Here is a 24,124-nt window from a genome sequence, read left to right as displayed (position 1 = left end):
ATGCTATAGTTGTATTTTTTAAAATGGAACACCCTGTATATTATTCTATTTTTGGATTCTACGATTGAAATAAAGGTAAATTTGATTAAGGTTTATCACACTTAAACCTTACCGTTTTTGAAATATTTTCAATTTTATGAAATTGTAATAAAAATTTTAAGGCTTTATTTCTCCCAGGGTATCAAAGTTTTTAATACTAAATATTTACTGAAGATTATTTATTGATCAGATATTGTGTTGCAATAATAAAAATTTTACTACCTTATACAGAGTGTCCAAAAATTTATATTAAATAATTACTAGCTTTAAACTGCAATAACTTGTTTAATTTAAATGGAACACCCTATATATTTTACGTGAATCAGATGTACAATGTAATTGTCTATGAAATTGTATTATACCATTTTTCACCCATCTCTTGAAGTTTTCGTAGAAAATGCGTTTTGTTATAATTTGGACCTCATTTATCATTATACTCATGGAATATTGACATTTCAGATTTTTTTATAGCACCATAATATGTACAAAATGTACAGGTGGTAAATATTGCAAGCCCATTGGCATACAAAAAAACTATTTAAATCTTTGTAAAAGAGTATACCAATTAAATATACCACCATTATTTCCTACAAAAAAACACCAAAAGTTAGTTAATTACATACTTGTAAATTGTTTTAATTAATAAATTATTCTAAATAAATGTGGATTTGGCTCAGAAATCAATATAATAATAAGTTATGAAAATGAATGTCTCTGTTTTTATAAATAAGCATTCGTCAATAAATGAAATAAAATTTATAAGGTGTTACTTTTTACCACACTGTCTAATACACACATAAAATTCAGTTTTTTAGTATTTGGAACAGTTATTACTTTAACGTAAACAGTTAATTTAATGTAGTTTGAATACTGGGAGCATATTAATTGGTCCTCTTTAACAAAAAATATTTAAACAGTTTTATTTTTATTTTTTAATTAACTAAGCGAACTATATCGACAATATTAGTATCTGTACCTTTTGAAAATTTGTCACATCGTTAAAAATAAGCTAAAATGTCAATATTCCATGGGTATAGTGATAAATGAGGTCTAAATTATAAGAAAATGCATTTTCTATGAAAACTTGAAAAGATGGTTAAAAATGGAACAATACAATTTGATAGACAAGTTATTGCCGTTTAAAGCTAGTAATTATTTAATATAAATTTTTGGACACTCTGTATAAGGTAGTAAAATTTTTATTATTGCAACACAATATCTGATCAATAAATAATCTTCAGTAAATATTTAGTATTAAAAACTTTGATACCCTTGAAGAAATAAAGCCTTAATTTTTTTTACTGCAATTTCATAAAATTGAAAATATTTCAAAAACGGTAAGGTTTAAGTGTGATAAACCTTAATCAAATTTACCTTTATTTCAACCGTAGAATCTAAAAATAGAATAATATACAAGGTGTTCCATTTAAAAAAATACAACTATAATATTTTTTACTTATTTGGGACACTCTGTATCTTGTAAAAATATTTATAAATTGTAGCTCTAATACACCTTCAACGAACCCAAAACTTACAATTTGTAAAAATCTAATCGTTTAGCTACAGTATTCCGTGTCGTATGTGGTGAACAACCCTGTATAACTAGATCAACTTTTCAAACCAAAACCCTGATATATGGGTTTGTTGGAATGTCGTATCGCCCTCTATATAGAAAAAAAATTTGGTTTTTAGAAATGTGTTTAGGTAGAGATAAGGACAGACTTATAATAAATTGGTGCAAATCCAAAGAAAAAAGTACCTTCTCTCAACTTTGATATAAAAATATTTGAGCTAATTGTAACTGTATTTTGTTTATTACCTTGGTTTGGTTATGTTTTTGTTTTCTTTCTATGTTTAGCTTGAAATTTTAATTATTACGGAACACAGTTGTTGAAAAAAAAAACTTCTTTAAATAAAAAAAATGATACATGTGATGATTTTGTGTCTTTATTCCTTCATTAGAAGATTTTTCTAGTTTTCTAACGACTTTTGTTATAACCCAAATTTTAACTTTAAAAATGTCCAATTTATACATTTAATAATGCTGATTCAAAATTATTTTTGTGTCAATTTTATACATATTTTATCGAAAACTATAAGAGATAGGTATAGCTTTGTATAATAGAAAAATCATGGAATATGAAAATAGTTTCCAAAACTGTAATAATATACTGGCTGTACCGTTTAAAATAACAAAGATGCTACCACTTTTCAAATTATCCTAAGCTGATAATATTTTTTAGATAGATGAAGCAGGTGCCTTTATGTAAAAATCCAAATTTTCAAAACAATTCTCAAGACCTGTTCTCCTATTACTATCGATCGCCGGAAAGTCAGTTATCGGAAGCTAGACAGCTAACTTTTAATCTATAAGGATATTTCGAGATTTTTCATTTTTTCTTTCCGTTATAAGCTACCTAAAATTCAAAATTTGAATTTTGTGACACATCTAGAAATACTTTAGTATTTTGATGATCTGTCAGTGAGCCAATGTCAAAATTAAAGAAATTTAACAAGCGATATAATTCATAAACTATGAGAGATCATCACTAGATATTATAGTAACCTAGCCAGCTATAGTATATCTTAGTGTACTGAAAATTAATAATCTTGCTTTATCCACAACAAAGTTACAGGGTGGTCAAAAGTTCCGCTAATATCTTCGAGAAAAGGATGGTACGGCTGTGTTCGACTTGGAGTGGGCACTGCCGTGCCCCCATATAAGCTATTTTTATTCCTAAGTAGTCGATGTCGAAATCATAGATAAAGAAACAAGTTTAGATTGGAAAGTGTCCATAAGGACGATGTAAATACTATTTGGCGCTATTCTTACAACGGTTGCTCTCCAAAGCTTTTGGTCATTTCGGAGCTGTTCGGCTTTCTCCGGAGATATATATATATATATATATATATATATATATATATATATATATATATATATATATATATATATATATATATATATATATATATATATATATATATATATATATATATATATATCAGTTATGTCGCCAAATATCATTTACTCAAATTTATTATTATTTTCTTTAATTTTTTTTAAATAAAATACAGTGTGTTGAATATAAGAAACTCTATTTTATATAACGACATGTATGAAACACACATAGGAAACCGACGTTATGCCACCATCCACAATGGTTTTTGCAGTTCACAGTTCGTACAACTTTTTAAGTTTTTAATGCCACTTTTTCACAATTATCACGGGTTTGAATAAATAAAATTTAAATTAAACTCACAAGATAGCAATACTTTCAATACTTTCGTTGAAAATGGACGCTATAAGCACTTTTCGGTATTTTTTCAATGAGGGCGGTTTAAATTTTGCAAGATTTTATAATTTTTTAAGATTCTGAGCTTGACAAATGAAAATTATTTCTGTTCTTGTTAGCGGTTGTTCTTAGTAACCGCTATAGCAGCGCCCTGCAACGTATGTACCCCAAAACAATTATAAGTTTTAGCGGCAAGCCGAGCATTCCAATGTAAACCGGTTTTCTTTATCTATGGTCGAAATTAAAGAAATTTGACAAGCGATAATTCATAAACTATGTAATATAATCATTGTAAGTTTATTGACACGCTTTCTTAATATTATTATTCAAAGGCTCCAATTACTATCAAAATTCTTTAGAATTGAAGGTCTAGAAAAATTTTAAAACAGATTTAACCCTAAAAAATTCTCGATATACCGTCAGCCGAGACACACTAAAATAAGAAGGATCCTGTTTGGTTTGAAGTCTAATTTATTTATTAAAATGGCCGTGGAAACGTTTTGAATGTTTCAAAGGGAAATGTTTAAATATTTATGCACGGTCTTGGCAATGGAATATACTAGAGGCGGAATAGCGGCAGACGCGGCACAGTCGCTATGTTGACGCATACATTATTCATCATGCTTAGCAACAAAAAAAGAACGAATGTATAAGCATTTTCCACACCAATAAGTCACGTGGCAAAAAGTGAAACAGAATTTGCATTCCGGATAACGTTAAGGTTGACTGCATTATTTTTTTACCCTTTCTTTGTGAATGGTGTGTTACTTAAATAAAGTTTCGCAATACTTCATCTGCAACTCTCTCCCTCTCTCTCTATATACCGGGTGCGTCTCAAAAGTGGCTCACCCCTATAACTTTTTTATTATTTCAGATAAGATGTGGTATGTTAGTATATGACATAAAATGGGATTAATTGACGTATTCAATTGTTTTCGGCCACTTCCCGTTTCACCGGAAATGACTACAACTTTTGATTTTTAAATGGCACCCTCGGTATTTTTTACTTTATTCGATAGAAAATGACACTCTGAATAGAATCACATATCATATGTCAACTTTTGACATTTTCGCATATGCATTATTTAAAATTATAACTCGCGGTTCGTAACGAAAATTTGACTTGAAATACCAAGTGTGTGGTATCAAATTATTGGTAAAAAAATGCTTTTTCCAAATATGCTAATGAGCCACTCTCGTTCCATTTGAAAAAACTGAGATATGATTAAAAATACGATTTGGGCATTTTTTAACCGGCCGGGACAAGACACTAAAAACATTAGACGATCAAATCTATTTTTCCAAGTCTCCTTCATTAAAAATTAGTGTTTTGCCATGGCACTCTGGATTGAGATTTAAAATACATTTTTTTATTAAGCAAGAATGTCAAAAGTTGACATATGATACGTCATTCTATTCAGAATATCATTTCCTATCGAATAAAGTAAAAATATATAGGGGGTGCCATTTAAAAATCAAAAGTAGTAGTTATTTCCGGTGAAACAGGAAGTAACCAAAAACATTGAATACGTCAATCAATCCCGATTTATGTCATATACTAATATACCAAATGTCGTTTTTTTATCTGTAAAAATAAAAAAGTTATAGGGGTGAGCCACTTTTGAGACGCACCCGGTATATATGTTTTTCTCTGTAAGATACATAGACCATACATGCATGAAAAAACTGGCTTCTAAATCCCACTAGTCTACTCGGACACCCAACAATGTAGCCGCTTGTTGTCTCTTAATTACATGATTTTCAATACTTAGCTAAACTAAAGACGTTTATTTTAAAGTTTGATTGATACTTGGTTTATTTTGTTAGAACGTTCTTAATAGCAAAGATACGGATTGCGGTGAAAATGTAAATCTAATACTTTATCATAATTATTTGACAAATTGTAGCTAAAGTACAAGAAAAAATATAAATTAGTTAATTCTAAATGAATTATCTTAACTTACGTATGGAACAGAAAGATTTGACCAAAGTAAGAGAGGAATACAGCCACAATTAGGTCAAGGATTCCGATTCAATATCTAAGTAATAAGTAATTATTACTAATATATCTTATATTTTTATAAACAAAATATAACATTTGTATCCAAAAAGATTTGACTAACGTTCACTTTGAATAAAATGCAGTACATATTATATATCGACTTTTGACATTTTCCGCATATCATTATTTAAAATTATAACTCGCGGTTCATAACGAGAGATTTGACAGAAATGCCAAGGTGTGTGGTGTTATCAATTATTGGTAAAAAATGTTTTTTTTTTTCAAATATGCTAATGGGCCACCTCGTTCATTTGAAAAACTGGGATATGATTAAAATACGGTTTGGAGCGTTTTTTTAACCGTTTGGGACAAGACACAAAACATTAAACCCGATCAAAGATCTATTTTTTCAGTCTACCTTCATTAAAAATTAGTGTTTTTAACACAGCCATGGCACTCTGGATTGAGATTTAAAATACATTTTTTTATTAAGCAAGAATGTCAAAAGTTGACATATGATACGTCATTCTATTTAGAATATCATTTCCTATCGAATAAAGTAAAAATATACAGGGGGTGCCATTTAAAAATCAAAAGTAGTAGTCATTTCCGGTGAAACAGGAAGTGACCAAAAACATTGAATACGCCAATCAATCCCGATTTATGTCATATACTAATATACCAAATCTCGTTTTTTTATCTGAAAAAGTAAAAAAGTTATAGGGGTGAGCCACTTTTGAGACGCACCCGGTATATATGTTTTTCTCTGCAAGATACATAGACCATACATGCATGAAAAAACTGGCTTCTAAATGCCACTAGTCTACTCGGACACCCAACAATGTAGCCGCTTGTTGTCTCTTAATTACATGATTTTCAATACTTAGCTAAACTAAAGACGTTTATTTTAAAGTTTGATTGTTACTTGGTTTATTTTGTTAGAACGTTCTTAATAGCAAAGATACGGATTTCAGTGAAAATGTAAATCTAATACTTTATCATAATTGTTTGACAAATTGTAGCTAAAGTACAAGAAAAAATATAAATTAGTTAATTCTAAGTGAATTCTCTTAACTTACGGATGGAACAGAAAGATTTGACCAAAGTAAGAGAGGAATACAGCCACAATTAGGTCAAGGATTCCGATTCAATATCTAAGTAATAAGTAATTATTACTAATATATCTTATATTTTTATAAACAAAATATAACATTTGTATCCAAAAAGATTTGACTAACGTTCACTTTGAATAAAATGCAGTGAGAATTAAGATCTAGTAGCTTATCGAAAGTTTTTTTTATTAATGTATCTCATATTTTTATTAACAAAAATATTTGAAAATACTTAAACCTAACCTATTACAATTTGGCAACATTCGAAACCTTAGGCTCTTAGTAGTGCTCTTATGTGCTTTGAATACCGGCGTGTTTGTGGGGTTCGCCCTGTGACACCTGTGACACCGGCGGATACCAGGTGAGTAAGGTAACTCAAAGAAATAAATTAGTATTACTTATTTTTACATGTCTGATTTTTACAAATGTTATTAAGACAGTTATTATAAAGTTATATTTAAGCTTGATTTTCATGCATCCGTTGTCCGACGATACGTTGATACGATATTAATTTTATTGGTAGAACTTAAAGACTTTGATTGGCTAGAAAATAACGCAGTTTTTAAATTTATTGCATTTTCATGGCTCCGTTTATGGGATATACGTTGGTGTATGGTGTGGTATTTTATATTTTCATTTCCATAACGATTTTGCTATTTTACTTCTTTGAATAAGAAAATTAAGGAAGGAGCATAATGTTATCCATGTATTCATGCATGGTGGGCGGAAAAAGGACTCTAGGGTGGGGATCCTTGACACTTCTGTTTGACGATTCATTTGACACATTTGAATCTGATTTGAAATTTTGTGGATTTGTCAAAACAAATTATTTATTTAGAAGATGTTTTTTTTTGTTGTTGATTAAATATAACGGAGCTTATTTTATGTTATTTATTATTTATTCTACTAGTTGTATAAAGGTAGTAAATCTAGATGGAAATTGTGGCAGAACTTAAATTAACAGTGACACTATCGCGATTTATCGAAAAAGACTCTAAAATAGTTGGTTGTGTAGCGTGCGGTAGATCTCGGCAAAAATCGAGTGAAATAATGGAACAACTTTTCGCTAGTAAGTGACTATATAATATACGAGTACATACGTGTAGTAAACCGATCATTTATGAAATTCACTTAAATTAACTAATTATATATTTTTTCTTGCATCTTTACTTTTATTTACTACTTGTCAAAGATTAGATGTCAAAGAATTTAGATACGTCAATTTGACTTACCTGCTTCAGTAGCGTATCGGATGTTTATGGTTATAAACATTGCATTTTTATTTAAATAAGATGATTACATTTTTTATTAAAGTAATAATTAATAATAATTAAAGTAAATTAATTTATTGCGTATAAACTACTTAAAACCATTATCGCATATTTTCTAAAAAAATATTAATTTGAATAACAAGACACCTTGAATTCTCTGACTTAAGTTTTTAAATAGTTTGGATACTGTAAAAGGAAATATTGGAAAATAAGCCTGGGGGTGACATGCAGTTCTTTGTTGGCCGACTATTTAGTTGCTGATTTGTAACCAATATAATTCTTATGGAGCCGCGCTCACATGCAATCAAATAGTCGGCCAATCGGCTCCATAAGTATGTATTGTTTTCACTTTTACAACTAATCTTATTTAAATAGAGATGCAAAAATATTAAATCGAAAGCAGTAAGTTTTTTTAAAATATTTAAATACTTTACTCGGAAACGCATATAGGGAAATTAAAATAACTTTGGTTGCACATACGACCACCAGCAAACCCCATAAGACGACGCCTGGTGTCATTGATGACGTGCCTCAAAGTTGTTTTAATTTTCCTATAGTTCTCCCGCGCTCATAGTCACGGCTGAATAATTTTTGTGTTTAGAAGATGTTTGGTCATTACAATCTGTCTGACTGATTAAATATAACTTTATAATAGCTGTCTTAAATATAACTTTATAATAACATGTGTAAAAATCACACATGTAAAAATAAGTAAAGTTTATTTATTTCTTTTAGTTACCTTTCTCACCTGGTATCTGCCGAGGTGTCACAGGGCGAACCCCTCAAACATGCCGGTATTCAAAGCACATGAGAGCACTACTGAGTGCCTAAGGATTCATCCTTGTGAAAATAAGTTATGTCTGATCGCTCTGGGATTTTACTTTATCATCTTGGCATTTTGTAACATGTCCTTGTACAAATAATTTGAATAATTTCAATTTTTATGACCTTTTAAAAAAATCACCAAAATCGATCCAATGGAATCTGGAATAATATACCGGGTGTTGCATCGTCGGACGGGACATAGGAAATCCCATGTAAATTTTAATGGGGTCAATTATTGACTTCCCTAATTATTTTAGACAATAATTCTATTTAGGTTTATTGAAGAGCACTAAAACCCACATTCAAAAGAATAACCTTAGATATTTTTGATTAGCTCGTTTACGAGTTATCGCCGATTTCTTTTTAAATATTTCTCCTTTCTTATGGCCCTGTATTTACTTATGAGCAGCAGTCAAGGTAAAAGATAACTGTCAAATGAAGTTGTCATTTCAGAAATTTACCTATTTAGTGCTTTATTATTATTGAAAACTCATTCCTACATCGGAAATCTTAAAGATGTATTTCTAAATACAAATTAATATGAATTAAAGTAAAATAAAGTAATCAATTACAAGGTTAATTATATTATTATTACAATATTCAATAACTTATTAATTTAGGTACTATTAAATTGATAGAACTTTAGGATTTAAGAAGATGTTGAAATAATTTTCCAGCGACTGCTAGACAATTCTCTTCTTACATTCGCTAGTTGGTAAACTGAAATTCTATTGCATTCGGCAGAAATAGCATTTTTTAACTCTTCTAGATTTGGGTGTTTTTTACCTTGTATATCCTGTTATTTAAATGGCCCCAGAGAAAAAAAATCATTTGGCGAAATATCAGGAGACCTTGCTGGCCAATTTACTGTATGATTTAGGCCAATAACGTTTCCGTTAAAACTATTGTCTAAATATTCCCGAACAGCCAGGGTACTATGTGCCGGGCAGCCATCCATTTGGGACCAAACTTCCTGATTTTCCCTAGCGGCATTATGTAAAGCAGGTAAAATATTTTCGAGTAGTTCCAAATAATATTCTGCATTTAAATTTCGCGTAAGAAATAATGGCCCGATAATATTGTGTCCGAATATCCCTGCCCAAACATTTACTTTCTGTGGATATTGCGTCCTTGTTTCGACAAACCTGTGTTGGTTTTCTTTGTTCCAATATCGATAATTTTGAACATTGGGTTCATTATTTAAGGTAAACGTGCATTCGTCAGTGAAACATATGTTTTTTAAAAATTCCCTATCCGTGTTTGCTCTTTCCATCATATCAAAACAAAACGCCTGCCGCCGTATTTCGTCCCCATCTCGTAGCTCTTGGTGCTTTTCATATTTGAAGGAATAGTATTTATGTCGTTTCAAAATTCGAAACGCTGTAGTGTGATCTATTCCTATTTCATCCTCAAGTTTCCTTGTGCTGATCTTTCCATCGTTCTCTTCCACGCACAATAAAACTTCCAAGTCGGTATCATTTCTTGCATCTTCTCTTTGTTCCTGCCTTGCTTCACATCTGCAGTTATTTATTAGGGTACCTTTGGTCTCAAATCTCTGGATATTCCTTGCGATTGTAGATTTTCCAGGTATCGGTCTATTCGGATACAGAGCAGCAAACATGTCCGACACCTTTTGATAACTATTTCCTTGATAATACCATTTAATCATCAATACTTTTTCTTCGGTAGTGTAATTCATGGCTAATATTTTCGATGTAGGTATGAGTTTTTAATAATAATAATAATAAAGCACTAAATAGATAAATTTCTGAAATGACAACTTCATTTGACAGTTATCTTTTACCTTGACTGGTGCTCATAAGTAAATACAGGGCCATAAAAAAGGAGTAATATTTAAAAAGAAATCAGCGATAACTCGTAAACGAGCTAATCAAAAATATCTAAAGTTATTCTTTTGAATGTGGGTTTTAGTGCTCTTCAAGAAACCTAAATATAATTATTCTCTAAAATAATTAGGGAAGTCAATAATTGACCCCATTAAAGTTTACATGGGATTTCCTATGTCCCGTCCGACGATGCAACACCCGGTATAGGTATACAAGTTTAAAATAAAATGAAAATTTTAGGTTGGTGGTTTTTCGTCAGTATATGTATGTGTATGTCAGAGCTCATACCGAAACTAGCCACACCACTATTTTGCGTCAACTTAAACCATAAATTCCACTTACGTTTTCCGTAATGTTATATTTGGGCGGTCTCAATTCCCTTCTCATTTCCAATATCGACCAAGTTATATTGGCCGGCGGCCTCGAACCGAATGTTTGACAAGGAATTTCGTATTTCCGATCGGCGCTGAACGGCTGATTGCTGCTCAGGATCTCCACGTCCAAAGGCCGAACTGAAACAAAAGGAAACATTACTGACTTATTACTGAAATAGTCCGATAATATCAAACGGATTGAGTAACAAATTTGGTAATGCAATTGAGGTTGGAACATTTGAAGTAACAACAGGAAAATAAAACATAAACAGCTATACTAAGGTCGGCATATCAGATCTTTGGTGCCGAGTTTATGGCTTATAGTTGATAGATTTATACACAGTATGATAAAAAATTCATGAAAATAGGGCTGAAGGTAAGAAAAATTATAACACTTTAAACTTGAATTTCTTTTGCGTTTTTTTGCATTTGAGTGTAATATGTAATAAATAATGAAGATAATACAAATAACAAATGCGCTCTAAAGTTATAAATCGTTTTCCAGGTTTCTAAATCTCCCAAAATAAATTAATATCTGATTGGAGAAAGGAACACTCGTTCACCGTTGAATAATTTTCCGTCGCTCTTTTATTACAGCTTTAATTAAAATGAAATTAATCAACAGACGGAAGCTTTCAAAAAAGACGGAAATCGTTAAGCTGATTCTATAATTACAATAGTAATATCAGGTAAGGTAGTCTATATTTAGAAAGGTATATAACGAATAACACGAAATAAAATGGGATTATAAACGACAGACACTATTTGAGATTAGTAATTATACAAAATATTTAAAATATTCTGTGTGTAGGCGCCTTAACGCCTACACACAGAACGATTGATTTACGTGATTGTTGTGTAATTGATTGAGGTGTACGTGTACGTCAAAAAAAAATCGCAAACGAAAACACGCGCAAATGTTTGCAAGTGTTGGTAAGGGTTCCGCTCGGTGTCGCTACTTGGCAGGTTCAGCGTTTTATTGAAGTTTTCGGTTGTTTTTGGGGATATGCGATGGCAAACTTTTAATGCCATGGTATAAAATTTATAAAAAAAATTAACTGAGACCACGAACGTTGTTTGGCATTTGTGGATATGTATAAATCAAAACCACAATTGTGGAATACTTTAACACGGTTACACAGGGTTATACTACATAAAAAATACTTTTTCTTAAAAATGTGAATTCTCTACAATACACCAAAACACTTTACTACGAAACTAATCAGTTTTAATCATCTATTAATGATACTAAAATGAATAGCGACAACACCCATCCAGTGCAAAAGTATCGTGTTTTGGTGTCTTGTAGTGTTTTATTAGACACTAGGACTTGGATAAATGAAATAGTTAAAGGAAGTTGCACATCTGGAAACACTAAATTAAAGTCCAAAACTTGGATGTCGAATAATACGATCAATTTGCTTGAAAAAAGAAGAAACCTAGTCATATCAACAACATTTGACAAAGAACACAAACTAAGAAACATCAATAAAAAAATAAAAAACAGCTGTAGACAGGATAAAAACACGCACGTCCACGAGATTTGCACAGCATTGGAAAGACACTCGGCAACTAACGAATCTAGAGAGCTATTCAATAAGGTAAAATATCTCTCTCGTGAGTTTCAACTACGTACACAAATTATACAGGATGAAAATGGTCGAAAGATTACTGATCCGGATGGTATTGCTGAAGTCTGGCGAAAGTACTGCACAAAGCTTTACGAAGATGGTGAATCTTCTAATAATATTAATCGTCCCAACCAATTCGAACATGAACCGGAGATCCTTAAATCAGAAGTTGAACACGCCCTAAATCGTCTCAAAAAAAATAAAGCCCCAGGTATAGATGGTGTAGCTGCTGAGATATTAAAGTCAATAGGGCAACCGGTAATTGATGTTATTCATTTCATATGCAATCTGATTTGGAAGACGGGAATTTGGCCAGACGACTGGTGCAGCTCGCTATATATACCACTATATAAAAAGGGTAATCCGGCAGACTGCAATAACTATCGAATGATTGCTTTAATTCCTCATGCATGCAAAATTCTCCTGCAGATTATTAACAACAGACTCAGGCCATATCTACTACCACAGATTGCAGAAGAACAAACTGGCTTTATGCCTGGTAAGGGTACCAGAGAACAGATAGGGAACGTACGACAGTTAATAGAAAAAGCGCGAGAATTCAACATAGAAATGTATCTCTGTTTTATCGACTATTCTAAGGCCTTCGATCTAGTCAAGTGGCAAAAACTTTGGCAAATACTCAAGGAAATGGGGGTTCCTGATCACCTTATTCTACTTATCCGACAACTATACCAACATAATTACGGACTTATAAGAATTAATGATGTCACATCAAATAGATTTCAAGCAATGAAGGGTGTCAGGCAGGGGTGTGTTCTCTCACCCCTATTGTTCAATATTTATACCGAGTACATAATGCGTGATATTCTCGATAACTGGCAAGGTGGAGTATCTGTGGGGGGAAGGAAAATCAATAATCTAAGATATGCCGACGATACACTAATCATAACATCAAGTGTGGAAGAAATGGAATTTATTATGCAACGTCTCCAAGAAACTAGTACAGAATTTGGGCTAAAACTTAATCCTAACAAAACTACTGTCATGATTGTGGACCGACAAAACAACAACCAACCTCACGTGGGAAACATAGCTGGATTTAAGGTGGTTAATAAATACTTATATCTGGGATCGCTAATCGACAACAGCGGCTCATGCGAAGGCGAAATAAGACGTAGAATTGCGCTGGCTAGAACAGCCGTAACTAAATTAACTAAGATATGGAAGATACAGCCATCACTAAGAACACCAAACTAAGACTGCTGAACTCGCTTGTTTTCCCGATTGCTACGTATGGGCGCGGAAACATGGACGCTGAAGAAAAGCGATACCAGGCGAATAGATGCTTTTGAAATGTGGGCATATAGACGTCTGCTACGTATACCTTGGACAGCCCATCGTACGAATGAGTCAGTTCTCCAAGAACTAAACTCACAACTCAGACTCTCAAAAAATAAACCGATGTTTTCTGGACATATATTGGTCACATTGCTAGAAGAACGGACTCACTGCAGCTGCTAATAGTCGAGGGAAAGGTAGAGGGAAAGCGACCACGAGGAAGATCACCCAAGAGATGGGTTGATCAAACTAAAGACCTAATCGGCCAAGGCCTTCATGAAACCGTCAGCATGGCTCAAAACGGCTGATTGCTGCTCAGGATCTCCACGTCCAAAGGCCGAACTGAAACAAAAGGAAACATTACTGACTTATTACTGAAATAGTCCGATAATATCAAACGGATTGAGTAACAAATTTGGTAATGCAATTGAGGTTGGAACATTTGAAGTAAAAACAGGAAAATAAAACATAAACAGCTATACTAAGGTCGGCATATCAGATCTTTGGTGCCGAGTTTATGGCTTAAAGTTGATTTATACACAGTATGATAAAAAATTCATGAAGATAGGGCTGAAGGTAAGAAAAATTATAACACTTTAAACTTGAATTTCTTTTGCGTTTTTTTGCATTTGAGTGTAATATGTAATAAATAATGAAGATAATACAAATAAAACAAATGCGCTCTAAAGTTATAAATCGTTTTCCAGATTTCTACATCTCCAAAAATAAATTAATTCTGATTAGAGAAAGGAACACTCGTTCACCGTTGAATAATTTTCCGTCTCTCTTTTATTACAGCTTTAATTAAAATGTAATTAATCAACAGACGGAAGCTTTCAAAAAAGACGGAAATCGTTAAGCTGTTTCTGTAATTACAATAGTAATATCAGGTAAGGTAGTCTATATTTAGAAAGGTATATAACGAATAACACGAAATAAAATGGGATTATAAACGACAGACACTATTTGAGATTAGTAATTATACAAAATATTTAAAATATTCTGTGTGCAGGCGCCTTAACGCCTACCCACAGAACGATTGATTTACGTGATTGTTGTGAAATTGATTGATGTGTACGTGTACGTCAAAAAAAATCGCAAACGAAAACACGCTCAAATGTTTGTAAGTGTTTGTAAGGGTTCCGCTCGGTGTGGCTACTTGGCAGGTTCAGCGTTTTATTGAAGTTTTCGGTTGTTTATGGTGAAGATGCGATGGCAAACTTTTAATGACATGGGATATGTTACTATTTCGTTTTTAAAGTTTGTAAAAAAAATTAACTGAGACCACGAACGTTGTTTGGCATTTGTGGATATGTATAAATCAAAACCACAATTGTGGAATACTTTAACACGGTTACACGGGTTATACTACATAAAAAATACTTTTTCTTAAAAATGTGAATTCTCTACAATACACCAAAACACTTTACTACGAAACTAATCAGTTTTAATCATCTATTAATGATACTAAAATGAATAGCGAGAACACCCATCCAGTGCAAAAGTATCGTGTTTTGGTCTCTTGTAGTGTTTTGTTTTGCTGTTGTAACATCAAAGGTACCAACCCCCAACTGTAATTAAAAATGTTGCTTAAATAATATACAGCTATTTGTTTTTATCCCTGATAAAGGTTTCAGTATAATTTTTTAAAAAATTAATAATTTAAGAGTCATCAACAGAAAAATTGACTTTTTATTTCGAACACCTTGTATATTTTTAATTCACTAACAAGAACTTAAAGTTACCTTTCCAAAAATATAACACACATATATTTTGTTCAAGTTCCCTTCGAAACACAGCATTTTCGTCGTCAAAAGCTCGTCCCTTATTGATGATCTGCCCCTAATGGAACTCGAAAACATATTTTTCCAGCAAGACGAGGCACCGCCTCAGAACGCTGAAACTATCAGCAAATTTTTGCAGCCAATTTCGAGGATAGTTGAATAGCTAACCAAGATCCCAGTCGTTGGCCGTCGAGGCCGCCGGACTTAGTGCCTGTTATCCTTAGTGGATTTTTATCTTTGCGGAAGAATAAAGGTTCTTATTTTTAAATTGCCCGTATAATCTAGACAAGAATTAGAAGTACTTAGCTAGGTTATCTAACTAGGTTATGCGAGGGTAGTAGTAGTTCTGTATCTTTTATTGCTAATATTATTTTCGTTTTAATTGTTGCTGACAGTTACCGGTAAGCATTTTTCTGCATTATGACCAGTGCCGTTCAAAGCCTACTTTGTGCAGCCAGTATTCTAAGTATGCAAATTTTTAAAAACTCTATATCTCAAAGAGGAATCGAGCAAAATATCAAGTATGCTATATTTTTAGAAAGGTAATTTTAGGCTCTTTTCGATGAATTAAGAATATACAGGGTGTCCTATATAAAAAATCAAATTATTTGTTGATAACCCTTAAATTATGCTATTTAAAAAAAATCTACTTAAACCATTAAATTCTACGTAAAAAGGTTCTTTGGAAATGTTTTCATAAAAATACAAAATTTTCCATAGCAAAAAAGTTACACCGATTTGTAAAAAATGCACATTTTTGAAAAACATTCTATATGTCCGAAACGAAAACAGATATCGATGTGCGGTTTTTACCATCATGTTTTTGATGAAAATTGAGCTCCAGACACCGATAGTAGTTTTCGTCTATCTCCTATAAAAAAGGCTGTTTTCCTTTAAATGTGTCCAATTTGGCCCACCCTTACAGTAAGGTTTGTCTATTGCTGTACTCTGTTTTTTTTTCTCAGGTAAGATTTCGACAGACGATGACAGAAAAAAAGCAGATGACGTCCCATACCATTCCATTTATTTAACTAAAAAAAGTTACGAATATTTTTAAGTTAACTACGGATGGGGTTATATAGGATAAATCCGTCATGCGTCATCTCTTGTTGTTTTTAACCAGTTTTATTGGTTTATTTCAAAAATGACAGATCGTATTTCAATATTATTGGTTTAACGCTTTGAATAAGAAGACTAAGGAAGGAGCATATCAAAAATCTTAGGTACACCGCGATGGGCCTCAAATATGGCCGACTTAAATTCCGGTTTATCATTGTCGTTCTAATTTTATTTAAAAAATGTAAAACTATGATGTAGGGTAGACGTGGGGTAGACTCAATAATTTGTTGTTTTATTTTACGTTGTAAATAAATGTTGGTAGTTATTAAAATTGTTATAAAAATATATAATTCTAATAAAAATAGATAAGTTATAATAAGTATTTATTAACACAAATATCCGATACGCTACTGAAGCAGGTAAGTCAAATTAACGTATCTAAATTCTTTGACATCTAATCTTAGACAAGTAATAAATAAAAGCTAAAATGCAAGAAAAATATATAATTTAGTTAATTTAAGTGAATTTCATAAATGATCGGTTTACTACACGTATGTATATTATATAGTAACTTACTAGCGAAATGTTGTTCCATTATTTCACTCAATTTTTGCCGAGATCTACTGCACGCTACACAACCAACTATTTTAGAGTATTTTTCGATAAATCGCGATAGTGTCACTGTTAATTTAAGTTCTGCCACAATTTCCATCTAGATTTACTACCTTTATACAACTATCAGTAGTAGAATAAATAATAAATAACATAAAATAAGCTCCGTAAAGACTGACAAATCCACAAAATTTCAAATCAAATTCGAATGTGTCAAATGAATCGTCAAACAGAACTGTCAAGGATCCCCACCCTAAAGTGCTTTTTCCGCCCACCATGCATGAATACATGGATAGCATTATGCTCCTTCCTTAGTCTTCTTATTCAAAGGTTTAACGGAACGATGAACGACAAACGTTTGTCAAACTCTTATCAGATTATAGGTTATAATTTTGTGTTAAATTATGTCAAATAGAAGCGGCGGAAATCTCAAAGGGGAAATTAAGGAAATTAAGTGTTGACCCAGACCATAGTTTACAGTTAATATTTGGTGCTTACAGATAGTTTGCCAGAGATTATGGCCAGAGAGTTGTATTAGCCACAAATAAAGTTTGTACTATCTTGTATATGATACCAAAAACTGGAGTATCTGTAAAATAGCATCTGACAATAGGTAAATAATAATCATATTGAATAATAATTATATTGATACATGTTTGTTGTATTAGCCACAAATAAAGATTGTATACTATCTTGTATATGATACCAAAAACTGGAGTATCTGTAAAGTAGCAGCACACAATAGGTAAATAATAATCATATTGATTAATTCTATTGATACATGTAACAATAAATGCAGCAATTTGCTTGAGCTTGAAACACGGCTTGAAAGTAGGAAATCTTTTTTATATATCTTTTTTTGGTATGTGGCGTTTTTTAAAATACGCTCGTGCTTGTTTTGTATTAACACATACTGTAATTGTTTTTAATAAAATAACTCGATTAGATTTTTTCAATTTTATACAGTTTCTTTTCACAATATTTTGAAGTAATCACTTGTCAGTCAAATTTTAAATATATTAATTTTCTGCTATGCATTCCAATTGTACTAACTTATTTCTTTGTAAAATAAAATGACAGACACTGTCAAGGATCTTGTCTTGACAGACTATAGATTATTTTCTTGCCTAAACATAGTCCTCGACTAAAACCCCGTTTTGGCCTATGTATTTATAAAAACATTTCCGAATTTGGGCCATTAGGGCTTGCTATTACGTAAAAGTTTGCAGATTGCAGCGTTTCGTGCCAGAAATCTGCGTGCTATCTCCAAATTAGCTGGAAATTTCTGATCAATTTTCGTGCCAACATTCATTAAAACAATTTGCACGGCGCGGCGGGCGCATTGTAAAAGCGAACCGATTTTTTCTGCACGTCGTCGGTCGGCTTAACGATTTTCAATTTCGTTCGGTTTCTTTGCCGATTTTTTTTCTCATTTTCCCACTGTATTAATTTAATTATACTTACTTTCATAAATGAAGCGCTGAATTTGATTTGATGTTTTTTTTTCAATTTCTTTTTAGTAAATCACTGCAGAAACCAATTTTATCAAAATTATTGGAGAGGATGAATGGGGTTCTTGCACGTGTCGGGCAAAATTCAAATATTTATGATTTCTAATACATTTTATAGATAGTGCAACCTTTCAAGTTAAATTAGATGATGACCCCAAAACAGAAAAAAATACCACTCAGCAAGAGCGTGAGATAAGGAGATACCATCTCTCTCAAGTTATTTACACTGGCACTGGAACAAGTCTTTAAGAAATTAGTATGAGAAAATAGAGGTCTAAACATCGATGGGGTACACCTTAGCCGTCTTATTCGCAGACGATATTGTCTTGGTGAGCACCGACATTCAAGAACTGAACACCATGCTAAAGGAGCTAAATGATCAATCCGAGAAAATTGGCCTTAAAATGAACTTGAAGAAGACCAAGATATTGAACAACAATAGCCTTAATATTACCGTAGACAACGTTGTTATTGGAAACGTAGACCATTATATATATTTAGGTCATAAAATCAAGCTGGGTAAATGGAACCAAAATACGGAGATCAAACGCAGGATCCATTTGTTATGGGTAGCATTTGGAAATATGAGTGATATTTTCAAGGATAAAAGGGTGCCCATCAACCGGAAGAAAAAGGCTTACGACAGCTGCATCCTACCTGTGCTTACGTACGGCTTAGAGACTATGGCAATTACCCGAAAAACAGCAGAACAACTGGGAGGTGCACAAAAAGCCATGGAAATAATCATGTTAGGAGTCACCATGAGGGAAAAAATGCGGAACACCCACATACGTCAAAAAACAAAACTAATAGATGTTGTTAAAAGAGTGGCAAGTCTAAAGTGGCAATGGATGGGACATGTGGTAAGGCAGGATCCAGACCGATGGCCTCAAAAGTAATTCTATGGAGACCTAGGGGAACAACAAGATGTGTGGGCCGACCAAAAAAGGGATGGGTCGATGACGTCAGAACAGTGGCGGGAAGAGCATGGAAAAACCTAGAAGAGGGCTATATCCAACACTGGATGGAACCAGGCTGAGGCAGAAGAAGAAGAAAAATGCATTTTTATCTAAAACACATACATATATTATGTAAAATCAGTTTGTACAAATTCCATCTGGAAAGTACTTAAATTAATTATTATATTAATATGAAGGCTTTTGGCAGTTTTGCACAATAAAAATTGTTGAAATATGTAGTAGGAGTGTTTATGGTTTTTCTTACATCTATTTTTTCACTTTATTGGGGTGTCTAATTAAGGATGCTTCAGTTTAAAGCAATTCCAAAAGTCCGCACTTCAAAACATTTAACAAAAAATTAAGAGAATTAATTACTGTCTAAAATACTAATTCGGTAAGGGTTTTATCTCCATTTTTGTGGTAAATTCTTTATGCGTTTCATAGCACAGAATTTTTATCTCGCATGCCTAAGTACAGATTTTCATACAAAAAATCATGAAAACAAAGATGAACAAATTTTACAAAAAATATCTTTATTTTAGATTTCTGTTCCAGTGGTAAAATACCCAGTTCTTTGTCATAAATAAAACCGCAAAAATGTAAACACAATACAAATTATTGTATAAATACAGTAATATTTTTGTCTGTATCCGTACAAAAAAAAATACTGAAATTTAAAAAAAATATACCCTAGAATGATCAGCCCTTTTCAGAAATAACAATTTCATGTTCTCCTTCTCCGAGCAACCGTATATATCGTCAAAGGAACTATCAAACATATTAAATTTTTCCTCTACGTAATAAAAAGCCGACAATAAAGATTATCGTAGCTATTAGACGTAGCCGGCTGGAGGGATGATATCAAATTGAGCGAGAATCCCAGCGGCAGCACATCTTTCAAAAAAGAGGGCGCCTCCTCTGATATATTTTCTATTATTAGGGCCTTAAAGCGTAGAGATTGGATCTTGGGATCGCTCCTTGAAGCGGGACGTCTTCTTTGAAGTGCCTCCTTTTCATCTTTTCACGGGTAATTTTTTGAATTATGACCGAAGGAAAGGGGTAAAAACTGTTGAAATTAATTGAGGCTAATCTATATTTTTTTACTAGGGTATTCAGGATATGTTTATTATGTTATGTACAGGTTTTTTTCCAGATATATTTAGAGCGATATCTGCAGGATTACTAATTTTAGGCAGTTGAAATTAAATTTAAATCTAGGACTCATACAGGGTTCGGCAATATAGCTACTATAATAAAAAAAGTTAGAAATTCTGTTTATGTGCAAATCTAAATTATGTATTAAAATGTATTTTAGGAAAATATTTAAACTTCTACAGGGTGGCTCAAAAAACCTGCTATAACACCCTGTATATATTTACGTTAGTGTTGCATTTTTGCCTTCCTTTTTGATCAGTTTTCATAATTCTAAGGTATTATTAAATATGTTTTGATAGTTTCGAAGATATTAGTAAATAAATAAAAAATATATTTTTTCAGCCTTTTTTAAAAAAAATATTAAAAATACAAGAAGTATCCTGTATTCAAAACTATATTAGGTATTTACTTTACATGATCTGTTCTTAACTTTGCTATAAATATTGTAATCTTAAATCATACAGGGTGTTCAAAATTCTACGCTAAACTTTCCTATATATAAAATAATTTTTCTTTGTTTTTTTTTAAATCGAACACCCTGTATATATTTTTATTAGATGAAGAGTTAAAAAATTATTTTTTTTTGTATTTAAAGTATTTGATTTTTTTTTTTGAAATTTTTCTTTTTTCTTATACAGGGAGGCGCCTCTCATACGCCGCGGATGCTCCAAGGAGAACGATAGTTTGTATTGAAATGAAATTTTGTGAGCATACGTAGGTTAATTCAGAGCACTTTTTAAAAATATAGAGAATTTTACAGGGTGTCCCCAAAGAAAGTTACATATCAAAGTTGTGTTTTTTGTAATGGAACACCCTATATATTAATTGATTTTCGGGTTCTGGGAGAAAAATAAAGGTGAGTTTTATAAGAGAAGTATTTGAATAAAGTGTAAGGTTTTTGTGTATTTAACATTTTCTATAAAAAATAAACATTTTCTATAAAATTTAACATTTTCTATAAAAAAAACAATTTTTAAATTACAATGAAAGCTACCTAAATTGGAATTTACCCGGTATAGCCTAATATGTAGTTAAATTAACTATGGTACTTTACATCCAAAAAGTTATACAGGGTGAGACAAAATTAATATTGAACATTGGTCACCTTTAATAGCATGTTACTCTTTTATTTTAAATGGAACACCCACTATATTATTCCGATATTCAATGGAGAATTCATGTCTCTTCAAAATACTGTTAAGGTTGCCTACCTCTTAAAGAAAGATTTTCTTAGATATTTTCATTTACATGATTTAATCTGAGTGATATGGTCTGACGTTACTTCAAAATATCTGTCTAATTAATCTAACTTTAACAACTAGTTATCATTTTGTGTCAGTTAAAACAAAAAAAAATTCTCAAAAATTTGCCGAAAATGTAAACTTATCCTACGTCAGAGAGAATTGATATGATTCTTTTAGTTGGTGAATGCAGTGTGCGTTCACCAATTAATAGATTAATTAAATGTTCCTGATTTTATCTAGTCTGGGTTTTTTTTATGGAGATAAGTTAAAGACAGTGTTTACAAAACTCGATCAACTATTGTCGACAACATGAAAGAAATTATTGTAGCTGCTTTTCGAGGTAACTTTTTTTTTTAACTCCACATATGGGTTTTAAAATGAAAAGAACCTTTTAAAAAGATAATCATTTTATGTAGTTAACAGGAAAGAAAGCATTTTGAGCTAATTTTTGTCACATAATAATTATAGGTTTCAAATTTATAGGTCTAGTTTTAATTCTGTAATAATTAAAATATGTTTTAAACGTGTATCTTTTTATTACCGTTGAGTATTTTACTCTACAATCTTTAAATTTTGTTAAATTAACAAAAGGTATATAACACAGCCACTCCCTTAGATTTTTTCTGATCGACTGACGCAAAATCTAGTGAAAGAAAAAAATATCCTAAAAAGGCATCGGCAAAAAGTATAATAAAGCTGAACATGGCAACGGTGACATCCTTTAACTGAATAGATGCCATAAAATTACAAGAAATGATGTCAGTATTTCAGTAACTATATAACCGCAACAATTCCTTTAAAATCAACATGAAGAATAACCACTGAGGAGTTCTCCACTAGAAAAAAAATAATTTTTGATTGCGACGTTTTAGAAAATAGCTACTAAAAGTAATTGTAGAATGCATTCGAGCCCTGAGCGTGCTTAGTTCCCATAATAAGGATTTGCTTTTAGCTTAGAGCTTTTATTTCTGCTCTTTTCTAGAGTGCCCTTGTTAGCTGGATTATTGTCTGAAAAGTTATTTACAGTACAAGTTCAGTCTTTTAGCTTTTATTTAGTTTGCGATTACACTAATAAACTGTCTAAGCAGCAATTTTTCTTTATGCGCATAAAAGAATGTACATTCTTTTAAAGTATACAGGGTGTCAATAAAATAGTGTATTTAACTTAGGTAAGTGATTCTACAGATAAAAAGAAAATAAAAAGTTCTTATGAACATATGCTCTAAAATGTTTCCTGAAGAAGTTACAGCCCTCGAAAGGTGAAATAAAAATAATATATTTTGTTTATTTTTCGGAACATTGGTAAACCGTGTGTCATGATATTTGGTACTTTTTCACACATATTTACACAAAGCGAATGGCGATTGTGAAAAATTCCGTAACAGCCCTTAAATGGTACTTTTCATGAGGGTAGAGAGTACTACTGGTGGTACTTTATTTATCTTTATAGATACAGTAATGTTAATAAACGAAAATTAAAGCTAGGACTTTTTCTGTAAAAAGGTGCTCTTTGTTTAGTTCGAAAAGGTGAAAAGTTTTCAAGATATTTGCGTTTAAAGATTACGATGCATCGATTAATGAAATTGATAAAGATGATACTGATGCAATTAATTTCCTGATTTCGCTAATGATAAAATCGATGCATTAGAACCTTTAAACGCAAATATCCTTCTTCTTCTTCTTCTTATAGTACTATCTTCTAATGAAGGTTGACAACAATCGCGGTGAAATACTGTCTGTCCTGTGCAGCTCGAAACAGTTCGTGTGAGTTCAGTCCAGTCCAGTCCAGTCTCCTAAGTTTTCAACCAAGAGTGCTTGCGTCTCCAAAGTCCTTTTCTGCCTTCTACCTTTCTGTCTATTATCAACTTCAGAAGCTTTGCTCTGCTATTGCGCATGACATGGCCCAGGTTTGATGTCTATCATTTTTTTATATTTGCAAGTAATTCCCTTACCTTGTTAAGCCTCCCAAGAACCTCATCATTGCGTACATGATCTGTCCAGGGTATTTTCAAGAGTCTTCTGTAGATCCACATTTCAAAAGCTTCCAACCGTCTCATGGTGTTCATTTTGATCGTCCATATCTCACAGCCGTATAAGAGGATTGAGT

General features: G+C 32.0%; 1 protein-coding gene across 1 annotated transcript in view; it reads right to left on the bottom strand.

Annotated features, from left to right (window-relative positions):
- The window catches only part of LOC115888037 (nephrin-like), a 409,016-nt gene that overhangs the window by 173,311 nt on the left and 211,581 nt on the right, over nt 1-24,124 (bottom strand). Inside the window, 1 exon segment of the mRNA XM_030907605.1 lies at nt 10,732-10,901. Within this exon segment, the coding sequence (XP_030763465.1) occupies nt 10,732-10,901 (170 nt within the window).

The sequence above is a fragment of the Sitophilus oryzae genome, unplaced genomic scaffold (assembly GCF_002938485.1).
Source record: "Sitophilus oryzae breed Bouriz unplaced genomic scaffold, Soryzae_2.0 scaffold_682_pilon_pilon, whole genome shotgun sequence".
NCBI lineage: Eukaryota > Metazoa > Arthropoda > Insecta > Coleoptera > Curculionidae > Sitophilus > Sitophilus oryzae.
The sequence above is the reverse complement of the archived record's forward strand: the minus strand, read 5'-3'. Positions and strand labels throughout refer to the sequence as shown.